Genomic DNA, 15,000 nt, shown 5'->3' on the forward strand with positions numbered 1-15,000 from the left:
TGTGTGTGTGTGTGTGTGTGTGTGTGTGTGTGTGTGTGTGTACATGTGCGTGTGTGTGTGTGTGGAGGTGTGACATCTGCTAGCCCAGCATGTGATGATTTGAGCACACTCAGTGGAAGCGGATGTTGCCTGCAGATCCTGGGATCTGTGAAACGTGTGACCCTGTGGACCACAGAGTCCCACAGAGGGCCGCTCTTGACCACTGGTGACCCATCAAGCGGGACCCAGCTGCACATCTGAGGACGCCCCGGCGCTGGGGATGTCCAGGGAGTTTCAGACATGCTGGTCCATTACGTTTTGCTAATAAATTGGTCTCTATGGCCTAAGTGCCTGTCCTATCTACTAATTTAACAAAATGTGATAACATATGATGTCAAAGTTGCTTGCTGTCTCTTTGTTTTAGCTTGTGCTGTGGAACTTTGTTGTAGCAACCAACTGCTTTTTTAGAAATGTGAAACATAACTCTCACAGCATGTCAGTGTTCTCCTACTGCAGCACTGGCAGGGGCCTTACTGGATGTCTCTGGTGATAAGGCAGATAAGGCCTTTCACTGGACCATGCAAGTAGAGGTTGTACGTAAGTTACAAGTATACTACACACTTGGGACGTGGGTGCTCTAGGTACGACCAAAAGGATAACTATGGGGATGTGATTTAAAATTCATTCTTGGAGTGAACAGTTGTGTTTTTTGCATTTGGCATAAAGATACTAAATTCAGATTCCTAACTGTCAGACCAGGAAGAAGCTGTAGGTGTGTGTGTGTGTGTGTGTGTGTGTGTGTGTGTGTGTGTGTGTGTGTGTCTGAAGCTCTAAGGCCTAGAGGTGTATGAGTGATGCATGTTGCTCTGTGAGATGAGAGTGCGATTTGGCTTCATTGGTGCAGATGTGTCTGATCAGCTACAACAGACTGATATGTCACCGACTGAAGACTACTGATCAGCTACAACAGACTGATGCTGAAACAAAGCAGTGAGAGATATAATGGACTGGTGTTCCAGTGGCGAGTCTTCAGCTCAACTCTGCTGATAAGGAACATCCTGTACAACTAAAGATTCACGCAGTCTCATAATGGGAGTGATTTGATTTTCAGTTAATTTCAATTTTTGAAACCCCACATTGTTAAACAAATAATAGATTAAAAATAAACATATAATGTTAGTGCTTGAATCTCTTGCATCTGGAGAGCAGGAGGGGCCAGCTTTATAAACATCGACAGGCAGAATGGTAGGCCAGTACAGAGCGTAACTGAGAATGTGCCTGGGATCTCGTCTAAGCACCCAAAAGCCAGAGATCATCTATCAGAGAGGAAATACCAGGAATGTCTCACATAGGGACACACACAGTGCACCCCAGGGAGGGGATGAAGACGAGACCAGGAGGCTACACAGGAAGTGACAGAGGCATGTCAATAATTTGCATACAAATTTAGCCTCACCTACAGGTCTTGCACTTGCACTCTAAATACAGTATAAAAAGGAGATGTTCTTTAACCCATGAACACACACACAGAAGTACAGTACAGCTACAAACAAGGTTCTTTGAGCCATGATCACACACACAGAAGTACAGTACAGCTACAAATAAGGTTATTTGAGCCATGAACACACACAGTACAGTACAGCTACAAATAAGGTTATTTGACCCATGAACACACACAGAAGTACAGTACAGCTACAAATATAATCCACTGCATCTGAGCTTGTGCCACGCCAGAGGATGATGTCAAAAGAATGATAAACAAATCCCTCTTTTATCATCACTGAAGACGTGCTAGAATGTAAGCTTAAAAGAGAATGGGAAAGGACAAGAAGGACTGTAACCAGATGAATCAATATTTTGATGCAATATTCGATGCAAACCAATCTCACAGCTTCACCCAAAGGGCGACTAATGGAACATCTATCTCCAAGGTGTCTTAGTAAACACTTTAATCATCATCACAACCTCAGGTATGCACGCACGGGGCCAAATATACACCATATATATCTATGAAATTAGGACTCAGTCACGGGAACTGGGGAGCAGATTCTGGATTTATAGCAGAGGCTTCCTCTGCCCAGTAATACACCAGGCTTTGGAGAACACAGCGTATGGGGCAGAGCAAACTGGGTTAAATCGAAAGGACCATGAACACAGTCATCTCCCTGTGCTGCTGTCAGAGATTTTGCAGATTTCAGGGGATACTCCTGAAGGCTTTTCAAATAGAAATGCAATAACTGAATGATTATGGTGGGAAAACGGCATCTTTGGATCATCTGTTTTGGATTGTCTGCGTTGGAGATCCCACCGATAGACAGCAGAAAATCACAGTGAAAACAAATAATTGGGGAGAGATTTGGTGGTGGTTGGGGGGGGGAGGGGGGTAACTTTGAAAAAAGTTTTAACTCTGGAGGACATGATAGTTTTCCTATCGTTAAGTGATAGAATAATAATATTACAACTGATGTAGGCCTAAACGTCATAGCCTTACAAGTCACATGACATAGAAGAGGGCTGCACATTGAAACAAATTCAAATGAAATCAGTATTATTTTGAAAATGAGAAATCTTGTAAAAGAGCGTCAGTTAAGATTCCATTGTTAAAACTAGAGAAAACAAAGAGAAGGAAAGGATTGAGTCTCCACATAAGTCATACAGTAAATGATTAACCAAACGGACAGGTTCATTTGGACATGGAATAATGATCACAGCGACTACAATAGAAGCTAATCCATTAAGACAGTTTGCAGGCAATATTTATATCAAGAATGATATGGGAAAATGTCCAACTATTCTCAAGGGTAACAGACTATATTGTACCAGATGGTGAAAAGCATTTTTCCATATATGGCTTTATGGTAAGGTCTGACCTACTGGTCAAACACAGCCACTCCACACTCACCTATACCCTACTGACCCTCATTAAACAGTTTTAACTCTGTCTGTTGACGCTGAGATATCCAGCGCTAATGGCAATGTCCAGATGAATCAGGCTCAGTGAATCCAACTATCACCCTCCCTTTTCATGCAAAGCTTTCTTCATTGCGTCTGTGTGTGTGTGTGTGTGTGTGTGTGTGTGTGTGTGTGTGTGTGTGTGTGTGTGTGTGTTGGTGTGTGTGTGTGTGTGTGTGTGTGTGTGTGTGTGTGTGTGTGTGTGTGTGTGTGTGTGTGTGTGTGTGTGTGTGTGCAAAATGAGCCATGTTTGAAAGGGGCTTATGTAACAACTCAAGTGCTCATTTCCACAGGGGGGGTCTGAAACTCTTGGGTTTGATCTTCCATGGTTGACGCTCAGTGCTGCTGCAGCAGCAGCCATGAGGATTCAGAAGCGTAATGACCACTGCAGGGTCACATGTTCACACAAGAGTGCTGATCTGTAATTACTGTAATCAGCTATTCACATGATGTGCCGTCGCTATGCTTTGCCAGGTCCATCAAGCACTGTTTTGTCTTTCCAGAGATTTATCACAGTGCTTGCAAGTTACAATTATTTCACATCAATACCTATGTATCCCAAGGCCAAATATATTAGAATGTCGCTTAAAGGTTTTGCTGGGGAAAACCTTACTCCAAAACATGTATCGGCTCACTGCAACAGGGGAGACCAGGTACAGTTGTAATACTTTCTGCTTTGCCTTGTATTTCGCCTTTTATGCTAAATATTGGCAGACTGCTTTAATTTTAACATACGTGCAACATACACCTCTTGTTTCTATATTTACTTCACTAATTCAAACACAGAAGTCGTACTTTCTCTCTCTAATTTTCATCTAAATGCAATGAGTGCCGCTGGGGACAATTGCAACATGTAGGGGACAGTTGTAACAGTGGCAGAGGACAATTGTGACTTACAGTGACTTATTGTGACCCATTATTCAACTCAGATTATTCAACACAAAATTGTGGTGGATAAGGTTTTTTTTCTGTAGGTTGTGGTCTTAACAACATTGGTTTTCAAAATGTCAATGAGACAGTCTCTTAGTGTCACATTGTCACTGCATCTCTCACCCTTCTGCCAGTAGCTATTGGGCTTGATACAACACTGATATTTTTTCATCAGTAGGTGTCTATCAGAAATATTTTCTACGTAAAACAGGGTTATCATACTTGATACAGCTTCATTTGCATACCGAATTTCTGCTGGCAAAAGTGGCTTGCCTATTTCACTAGCTACGGGCTGAACAGTTAAGCTTGTTACACAGCTTGTCCCCATGCTACAGCTGTACTTGGTTTGCGCTGGTTTCTCCTGTCATTGAGGGAGCACAAGTGAAGTTCTGAGGCAATGCAACTGACAGAACTTTTGGTAGTTCTGTAGCGATGGATTGTTTGTTTATTTTAAACAACTTGATGGTCTTAAGCAATTTCAAATTATTTCAGAGATGTGTGTATTGTTTGTGGGTGATCTGCTAGAAGTATGGCTACTCATCTACGCAGTATCATCCCATTTAAGACGGTCCCTGAACTTATATATCATTCATACCCCCATCAGAAACCCTATCGCTCGCCCACCCCACCCCACCCCACCCCACCAATGAATCCAACCATTTGTGTTAAGAGGTGGGTTGGCAATTGCACGGCAGTGACTGCGAACATAAGCATACATGTCTGCCTATAATAACTGTCTCCATCGGGGCCTCTTCATGAATCACGCTGTATATTTAAGATATTTGCAATAAAACAGATTTCGTCTACGTGTCAAACATATAGTTAAAGGATTGGAAAAGGGCCTGTGCAGAGTGAATACTGTATGTATGTACGAAGATCATTCAGGTAGACCAAATATTTGGCATAGACTGTAATGAGCTCTTCACAGACATACTTCTGCGTTCCAAATCCTTGGCTCACCATGCTGTCCTTGTTGAAACACATCAATTTTACATAGGAACAACAGTTCTATACATTTCTGATTTTCCTCATCAACACGAGGTAAAAAAAAAAGTACGCCATAATCAGAGAAAATTAGATTCAGAACTATCGAAATGTTATGCTGAAAATGTAGGCACCGACACGGAGATCGCCGTACCATTAGTATAGAGATTCATCTGCGTTGAACAAGAAACAGCTCTCTCCTGTGGGCATTCCTGGAATGACAATAATTACACCTCGCGTCATCGAATTCACTTGTAGTGGAGGAGGAGACCGTGTTCACTGAGCTCCAAACTGAGATTTCCTAATCTAGCTTCAGAAGATGCCACCAGTGGAGTATGAACAACCTCTCTCCGGAATATGAACAACCGGTCTCTAATGAACTCCTAAAGCTTGAATAACGTGGATTTTGACTACCTCAAACAACAGAACAAAATATGATAAAAGTATAGCAGGGAACGAAGAGCTTTTAAGATTTATAAAAATTTTCATCAATTTTCAGTGAAGATCTGGAAACTGTTTTGTTTTTTCCATTAATAATATGAATACGCACACTGTTCTTGCGCAAACTGCAAAGGTATGGGCTATCAAAACTATTGTTGTAGGAAGACGTCAATGACAGCACATTTTTATTTGCATAAATACGGGAGTTATGTTAAGGGTGACATGAACTGGCCAATATTTTATGTTGGAACAAACCTGTAAAGTTTTCTGTATGGAGTTTCAAAATGACATATACTAAGTTATTGAACGACAGCAATGAAGAAATTTACTCACTGGAGGCAGACAACGCGACCATTTTGGACCACTTCTATACAAACACCAGTAACAGTACCTGTAAGAACGTTACCCTGGACCCTCAGGTTATCGGTGTCGGTCTCTTTCTGGCATTATTTATTTTGGTGGCAATCATTGGAAACATATTGGTCATTCTTTCTGTTGTTTGCAACAGGCACTTGCAGACTGTTACAAACTTCTTTATTGTAAACTTAGCAATTGCGGACTTACTCCTCAGCATAATTGTGTTGCCGTTCTCCGCATCCTTGGAGATCATGGGATGCTGGGTCTTCGGCCGGATTTTTTGCAACATCTGGGCAGCCGTGGACGTGTTATGCTGCACTGCATCCATCTTAAGCCTCTGCATCATCTCCATAGATCGATACATTGGTGTCAAGCACTGTCTAAAGTATCCAGCCATTATGACAGAGAGAAAAGCTGGAGTGATACTCGTGGTGGTCTGGGTGTCATCTATGGTTATTTCGATCGGACCACTCCTGGGATGGAAGGAAGCGCCACCCGTGGACGAGAGCATCTGCAGTATTACCGAGGAGCCGGGCTATGCCCTCTTTTCCTCCTTATTTTCGTTCTACCTCCCGCTTATGGTCATCCTTGTCATGTATTTTAGAGTGTACATAGTAGCTCGTAGGACAACCAAAAGTTTAGAAGCGGGTGTAAAACGGGAGAGAAATAAGTCGATGGAAGTGGTGCTACGAATACACTGTCGGAGTGTGCCGGTGCACCCTGGCATAGGCGCAAAGAGTAAAAACCACCCGTTCCGAAGTTCACTCTCCGTGCGGCTGATGAAGTTTTCCAGGGAGAAAAAGGCTGCTAAAACTCTGGCCATTGTCGTTGGGATGTTCATCCTATGTTGGCTGCCATTCTTCTTCGTTTTACCCTTTGGTAAGTTTTCATCCTGATTATAACTTGATAAAAAAACAACAACAACAACAACAACAACAACAGTGTGTTTACTGCCCCTGACCATGCACGCTGTATGGCTGACACAGAAATATAGTTTTAAATCATATTAGGCTACTTTTGTTTGGGTCCCTCGATTTTAATTTACCATATATAAATCCCTCAGGCCAAAATCACACTCCAGTGCCAGGCTTGGCTTGGAGATTCTGTGCCAATAATGCAACTGTACTCCTCCCTAACCAACCCCCCCATTGCACACACACACACACACACACACACACACACACACACACACACACACACACACACACACACACACACACACTAATCACGGTCAAGTGAGTTCATGAAGGACAGCACATAAGGTCATCAAAGAGGTGTCCTCTGTCCTCTGTTTATTGTTTATTGTTTATTTATTTATTTATTTATTTATTCAAAGGTTTGTCACATTTAGGTATTTCCCAGAGGGATTAAAAACCCTGAATCATTAGTTCATAAAGTTAATGTACTATTAACATGTAGCTTTGTAGTCATCCAGTATTGTTATACATGTTATCACCATGCATACAATATACGTGGTAAATGTTGCAACCATATAGATGTATTCACATGGCATCCACATTCCTAAAAATTAGTATTTCCAATTTCCAATACTAATTTTCCCCAAAAACGTCTTTACATTGCACAATGTCTTCCACTGAGGATCTCAACCGTGACAATGAACTAGAGATGCAAATAGTTTGTATTGTTGGTGTGGAAGTGTGTACAGTGTTCTATATGGCATTTCTTAGCTTTTATGAAAAAAAAAACCCCTCTAGTTTCTAAGACAGGGCTGAAAAGCCTTTTACCACTCCAGAAATCACCTCCAGGTGAAATGTAATGTAAGCTGTCACGGGCGTATAATTTAACAGGTCTCACTAGTTGCTAACTGTAGTGACTAATAGAATGTTGCCATACCATAGACCATTTAGTCTTCAATGTGAATGGTTAGACTTCTGAGAATGTGTGATTCTGGCAATGCATAATCAAAAACATTTTTTACAGTCTCAGTCTTTTAATGAGAGTGTGTAAAAATCAGGATTGAGTGTTGTGCATAATGAGCTAGTAACCAAGAAACACATTTGCTTCAGTATTTATCTGATCGACGTTTTATTCTTTCTTATAAAATGTGTTTAAAATCCATGGATGCTAGCCCTCAGTCATTGTGCTCAGTGCTAGCAAGTTAGCAGGCTGGCATGTGAGTGATCTAAAATAGAAAGAAAACGTTTATAAGTGACAATTGATACGGAATTCCCTATCTTAAAATATAGGATTGGCACTATTGCTACGGATCTGTGTCAGTAGTGGCTTATAGTCGGTACCCCCTGGTGTGTATTGGTGGTCTAGTGGTTGGCACTGCTGGCCTCCAAGCAGTTGATCTGGGTTTGATTCCGGTTATGTCCCATTTTAATTAATTGATTATGGTCAGTAAGTTTCATCATTTATAATTTCACAAACTTACTGACTAAACAGACTAAACAGGCCTACCCGGAGTATAGTGCATCATGGGGGCGTGCCGACGGGGACACTGGGCCCTGTGAGGCGTGCCCTGGAGGGAGCGCTAGTGACCGGAGGATCCCGTGCCAAGCAGTGCCCTATGGCCACTGAGTCGCCTGAGCAGTGCATTAGGATTCACCACAGCAGTGGAGGCAACCGTTTTTTAAATTTGACCCTCTCCACTGACAAACACCATATTCACTAATGCTGCCTAATGGGAATAAACCATACGGAAGGAGATCTATGGACAATTCACCTCAAGCAGCTGAGGACTAGGCTAAGTTATCTAATAAGGTAATGTTCCAATGAACTGATTTATTTTCGATCGTGGCTTGTTTTGCAGTGCAGTCTTCGTCACACTGTCTCACAGAGACAGAGCGCAGTTAAGTCCTGACCACACCAGAGGGGAACACAATGAATTGCTCTAGATAGCACTACCACCACCAAGCTTAACCAGAAGTCTGCTAGCCTGTCAGATAGCTAGCTCTAAATCTCCTCAAAGGCTCAGTTTTTCGGTTCGGCAGCTCATACAAATTTCGATCTTGCTTCTTTACCTTGTTGGGAGTCCATCCTGTTACACTGATGGTTTTAGGCATGTTTCCATTTTTTTTTTAGCACAGGAAAGTGACAAGGAGGCAGCTTCAATACAAGGTCGATGAAGAGCGATCAAGCACCCGCCCAGTGAGTGTGGCTTTCACACTATAAAGCGTTGTGCTCTGTATCTACGCTCCGGGCATTCTCACTTCTATTTACATCAGTAGATGATTTTTCTATGTTTAACGAAAACCCAGTGTGTGTACCATGAACTACAATCCTGCGGGTGCCCCTGCCCAAAAAACCTATAAACTATATAAAAACAAATATTGTTACCAACCGTGGGTGGCAGTGACAAGGCTCTTCAGACCGGCAGTGTCCTTGTTGCAGACCTGTGTCGGTTTGAAAAACACTATCTGACGGGAAACGCTGGTTTATGGGAATATTTGAATATTCTACACATGACAATTTAAAAAGTAATCCCGTCGAGTGATCAATGTAATTGTATTCTGATTACCACCAATTAAAACTGTCAGTGTGTCTGCACGCAGAAAGCCTACATGTGTTCCGTTACCTCCCAACACTGCTGCCTACATGTGTTCGGTTAACACTGTTGCTCTGTCACAGTTATTGGGAGAGATCCGTAATGATCCGGCTATTGCATCTCCAAGGCAGTCTAAAGTATTAGTATTAAAGATGCACACAGATGTCATTTGGTTGGTAGGGCTACGTATGAATTCTAATTATTTTAAATTCTTCCATCCATCATTCTTGTGCTTTAAGTGTGTTGCATGAACAGTCCTCATTAACAGAGTTTCCTTAGCTTAGTGTATGTTCCACTCAGCATGAAGCAATGGACATAAACAAGCCAGTGCCATCAGGGTTGTGCTTCAAAGAACCCACCATAAACATACCCTGACATGGGCACCATAACCAGGCCAGAACCTCTCGGAGATTCACCAGTCAATGTGTGCTGAAGTACACCTTGGGTGATCATTTAATAATACAGTATCTGCGATATTTCGACCTTGGTCAAATATAAAAGTACACAAAAATAGAATGCTCATATTGCAACACAGAAAGAAGGTTAGACAAAAAGTCAGTCACAGTACACAAAATCAGTGAAAGAAACTTAAACAATAGTATGGGTTCTTTAAGCAGGTATCAAACTGGTGAATACAATTCAAATAAATGAATATAAATAAATACACCTTTCCTAGGGCTCAGTGAATGTTGTGTGGCTCGCTGAGTGTGAGTGTGTGAGTATGTGAGTATGTATGTGTATTCATCGCTGAGTGTCAGTGTGTGCTTTTCTAGTTATTTATCATGGCTTATTAAAGTAGAATAACACTCAAATCTGGAATATTGGATACAACAAAATAAAATGAACGTTATAGCATTAAATCCAGCTTAGTCAGTCATTCTTCAAGAACACAGCAAGCGCATATGCCTGTAAAAGTATTTTCCATCACCACCCCTTGGTGAAATGTCTTTCTATGCGCAAATTTCTCACCAGGCTTCCGCCATTTCACTAAATGACTAAAATTGTAAATGTACAATCATTTCCCATGTGCAGATATTTCCTTTGGTTACCGGCAGCAATAACAGCACCCCTAAAGCGCAAAGATTAAGAGTAATACCTCTCAGACCTTCACCTGCACTCACCCATAATCATATTCAGCCCTTCAGAGATATATGCTGTCTGTTTAACATTTGACCGACGTTCAAGGCTGGAGCACTCAGAACCAGCTTAAACACACTCCATATTCTGAGCTCATTAACACAGGTGGGCTTTGCTGTGGGTGAAGGGTCAGCACTTTAGAGTTGTAGTCAAAAGAGGCCCATTAATTACATTGGCTAATGGATTTCAGGGGTTGAAAACTCAATGCATTAAGTCCTGTGAGAGGGGCCAATTTAGACATACAACGCCTGCCACCCAGTACATCTATCCTGGTCTATTGTGAAAGGAGTAGTTAAGTGAAAAATGAAATGGTAAACAAAGGAAAGCTGCCCTTATTCACACTGAGCTAGCGCTTTTTTATATTTTATTTCCAGGGGATATAGTCCTGCTTAAGGTTGACTTTCAGAAAGAACTAAAATGGTTTGAAATGAAAGTTTTCCACAAATGCTAAAAGATAGTTGGTGCCTCTTGTTGATTTGTTCACCACAAATCTGTCCGCATCTCCACCATTAGCAATCAAGTAGGACCGGAGCTCCTCACAGTGTTTCGTGACTGAGTGCCAGCTGAATGCCAACCAGGTCTCAGTGGTTGAAAACAGGAAGAGGGCCAGGAACATTTCGGCACCGTGTGCTGGGTGCATTTTATTTAGCTTGGTGATTCATAAAAAAGATTCATCAAGTTTGAAGTTGTTTAATTCCTCTACCTCTCTTAGTATTTATACTATAGTCCAAACAGGCCTGGTCCTGACAGACACATGGAGCCCACCACAGTCAGGGAACAATCCCTCCATTAGGCACATTCCTGCTGCTCCTCCACTCACATGTGCATGGCCCATTATGGGAAACCAGATAACATCTCCTGGCTCAGAGCTCCATATACCCCGGGTGAGGGCTCTGGCCCAATGGCTTTCCCAAGAAGCCTTTGTGACCTCCAGTGTAGCATGCTTGACTGCAGTAATGAGCGCTGTAATTGAGCACAGTTAAGGAGAGGTGTTTTCCTTTTCCTGAAGGCCAGCAACATGCCCCCAATCAGCAGGATGGAGATGGCTCCGTTCCACACGTACAGTTGAGAGGGAACATGTGGATATCTATCACCTCTCTCTCTCTCTCTCTCTCTCTTCCTCTCTCAATAGAGAGGGAACATGTGGATATCTATCACCTCTCTCTCTCTCTCTTCCTCTCTCAATAGAGAGGGAACATGTGGATATCTATCACCTCTCTCTCTCTCTCTTCCTCTCTCAATAGAGAGGGAACATGTGGATATCTATCACCTCTCTCTCTCTCTCTTCCTCTCTCAATAGAGAGGGAACATGTGGATATCTATCACCTCTCTCCCTTCCTCTCTCAATATTCTCCTCTCTATCCTCTCCACTCTCTCCCTTTATCTCTATTCTGATGAGGAAGGAAGCATTACAAAAATCATTGTTCAAGCATTGGGGTTTCTCAGCCACATGAAGACCCTGCAACAGGAATGTGTTATGACAGATATCCTTGCAGAACATCACCTGCCTTTTTTGGATCTGTTCCATAGATATTGGAAGTTGGGGTGCGGGGCATCGACAGCTTCCCATTACTGCACCAAACCTTAAAGAAAAAAAAAGAATTGGTGCTTAAATTTGTCTGACTTTCATTTTTCCCTTTCGTATGTCCCTACACATGTTTCCCTACACAATATGTTCATATCCCCTTATAAAAATGTAGGCATCACGTATGGCATGTTACTTTTGATGCACGCGTTGACCTGGTTAGCTTACAAGTGGGGTCAAGCTAGGCTTGCAGACAGTTCAAGGTTATCTCACAAAAGCGGATATTCAATTTCTTTAAAAGTAGAGAGGATTCTGTAAATATATCATGCTCAACCTAATTAACTCAGAGGTTTATGCCGTTTGTAGCCTACATTTGTTCTTTGTGGCATAGTGTCTGTTCAGTGCTGGATTTGAGTTATAAACCACACACACACAGGACATCTTATTTCGGTCAATGCATGCAAAATGCACATCAGATAGACTAGTTGTAGCGATATAAAGCGGTATAAAGGGCATTATGGCAAATATAGTGAAGTAAAAGGCTAACAAAATACTCAAGTAAAAAGTGAAAGCACAGTTCTGAAAATTGTCCAAATGTGCAAGGTTACATGCAACAGCTGAGCTAACTGCAGGCGCCTATTTTTCTGTTTAGCCTCATGTTGTTTCACGCAATTTAGAATGTGCGACAGGTGAAGTAGTCCATGCCACACCCCCACACCCCTTCCCAAAATAGTTCCTATGTCCCTGCACTGTTCAGTCATTCTACAGAACTGTGCGTCTTGAGAACTGAAGAGTGGTGTTTGTGTATGAGTACTGAAAATGTTAAAAACAATAATATAAAAAAAAAAAAATGATAAAACTTTCAGCAATATGTGTCATGCCTCTGAAGGTGATATTTCTTTTAAGTCAGTAAGTGGGCACATTAAGAAGGCAGAGGTGCATTAGTCCATACACACTCACGTGCAGGCATTGGGCTGATTCAGAAGTACTCCAAAAATAAAGTGTATTCTGAAAGCTGCATCGTAAGTAATTAGTACAGTTACACCCAGTACAAGCAACAGGTTAAGAAAATGTTGAAATACTGACTGTTTAGTAATATTGTGATGAAGAGCTTGGTATTCACTCATAGGTTAAAAATCTTTTCGCAGAGATCATCTATTGTTTAGGTAGCCCTGTGACTTAAAAGTGCACACAGTCATACTTTCTACACACCTACTTGAAGTCCTGATAGAAAATGGAGAGGAGCAAATAATGCACTATAAAGACTTTTAGTGTTGATGTCTAAGTCCTGCTTCATAAAAACAAATCACATTTCAGGAAAAAAATAGAATCCGTCATTTGTTAATTCGCTTGAACCTTTATTTAACTGACAAAAGATTTCCAATGTTTTCACTGAAGAAACTGAGATGTATTTTGTAAAAATAAACACATTTAAAAAATTTGATTCCTGACACCCACTCAAAAACAGTTCTGTTTACCACCATGTCTCATCTTTACTTTTCATTACACTCTTTAATTGTTTGGGAACTGAGGATGCTAATTGTTGCAGTTTTGCAAGCAGAATCTTTGCCCATTCTTGTTTGATACGAGACTTCTCAACAGTCCGAGGTTGCCATTGTCTGATTCTCCTTTTCATGATGCGCCCAACATTTGTAATAGGAGACAGATCTGATTTGCTGGCAGGCTAGTCAAGCCCACGCACTCAGTGTCTATGATGCCAAGCTACGAAGCTGTAGCGTGTGGAGAATGAGGCCTGGCATTGTCTTGCCTGGCTGAAATAACCGTAGACTTCCCGGGAAAAGCTGTTTCCTTGATGGCGGCATATGTCTCTCTAAAATCCCTATATACGCCTCTGCGTCTAGATGGTCCATTTTGTCTTTTGCACAGACAGCTTGACGTCCGTTTCTCCAGCAAACAATCTGAAACGTGGACTCATCTGACCACAGCACACGTTTCTGCTGTCTGTCTTTTGCCATCTGAGATGAGCTCGGGCCCAGAAAACTCATGGCGGACTGCGTTAAGTGACTTTTCCAAAGTACTCCCGAGCGCAGGTGGCTATATTTATCACAGTAGCATGATGGTCTCTCATGCAATGCCTCCTGAGGGCTTGAAGGTCATGCACACTCAACAGAGGATTCTGGCCTTGCCCTACACGGACTGAAATTTTCCTAGATTCCCTGAAACTTTACACAATATTATGTGTACTGTAGAGGGTGAAAGACCTAAAGTCTTAGCAATCTTGCGTTAAAAAAATATATTTTTGAACTGGTTGACAATACTCTCACAAAGTTTGGCACAAAGTGGTGTTCCAAAGCTTGGGTATTTAGCAGATGCTTTTATCCCAAGTGGCTTACAAACAACCTGCAGGAATCTTAATCGCTTACAGAGTGGTGACGCTAATCAGTGCATCACCACACCTTTTTTGCCTTCAAAGACTGAGGTTTGGTGGATGCTCCTTCTATACCCAACCATGACACCCTCACATATTAACACTCCACCTGCTTATTGTGGAATCTTTCAAAAATGGTGTAACTTGAATATTCTGAGAACGTTTCACTCTTACGGTGCAAACCCATGACACCGTTACGAGCAACGCGATATTCTAAATCCCATGCATTTCAACGGGAGCCAATCCATTGTGACGTAGACCACCGTTTTGGGCGACGCGACCGATAAAAGTTGGAAAAAGTTGAATCCTATGCAAATGAGGAGCGATTTTTCCCGGCAGCGGCCAATCAGATTGCTAACTAGCTCACTAGTCCAGTCTGTTATGCTATTTCCACACGATGCAACACGCCCACTCAAAGCGATGGAAGCGTATCGCGTCGCTGTCATGGGTTTGCACCGTTATTTTGCCCCTGTCACAAACTTTTTTTTGAAAACATTGCAAGGCATTAAATTCAGAACCTGTTTACGTACACTAAAATACATTCAAATTGGTCAGCCAAAACGTTAAAGGTCCTTAGGGATCCAAGCAGAGAATACAGCATAACAATGCTGCTGCAGTAGAAGTCCCGTATATGAGTTATTTGAGTAATGAATGAAACTGGGAGATGCTTGAGGACCATAAGAGAGGGAGTAATAAACAATCTGAATGTAGGATATTGTGCTGATGTCTGCCTTGACTCACTGATAGTGTGGGCCACTTCTCTGTGGACTCCTTCACAGTGCACTTTTCACATTG

General features: G+C 42.0%; 1 protein-coding gene across 1 annotated transcript in view; it reads left to right on the top strand.

The window, feature by feature from the left end:
- Positions 1–5,024: 5,024 nt before the first annotated feature.
- Positions 5,025–15,000, top strand: part of adra1d (adrenoceptor alpha 1D) — a 15,586-nt gene continuing 5,610 nt past the window's right edge. Inside the window, exon 1 of the mRNA XM_012831770.3 lies at positions 5,025–6,522. Within this exon, the coding sequence (XP_012687224.1) occupies positions 5,571–6,522 (952 nt within the window). The 5' untranslated portion in view covers positions 5,025–5,570. The remainder of the gene's footprint in view (positions 6,523–15,000) is intronic.

The sequence above is a fragment of the Clupea harengus genome, chromosome 22 (assembly GCF_900700415.2).
Source record: "Clupea harengus chromosome 22, Ch_v2.0.2, whole genome shotgun sequence".
Classification (NCBI taxonomy): domain Eukaryota; kingdom Metazoa; phylum Chordata; class Actinopteri; order Clupeiformes; family Clupeidae; genus Clupea; species Clupea harengus.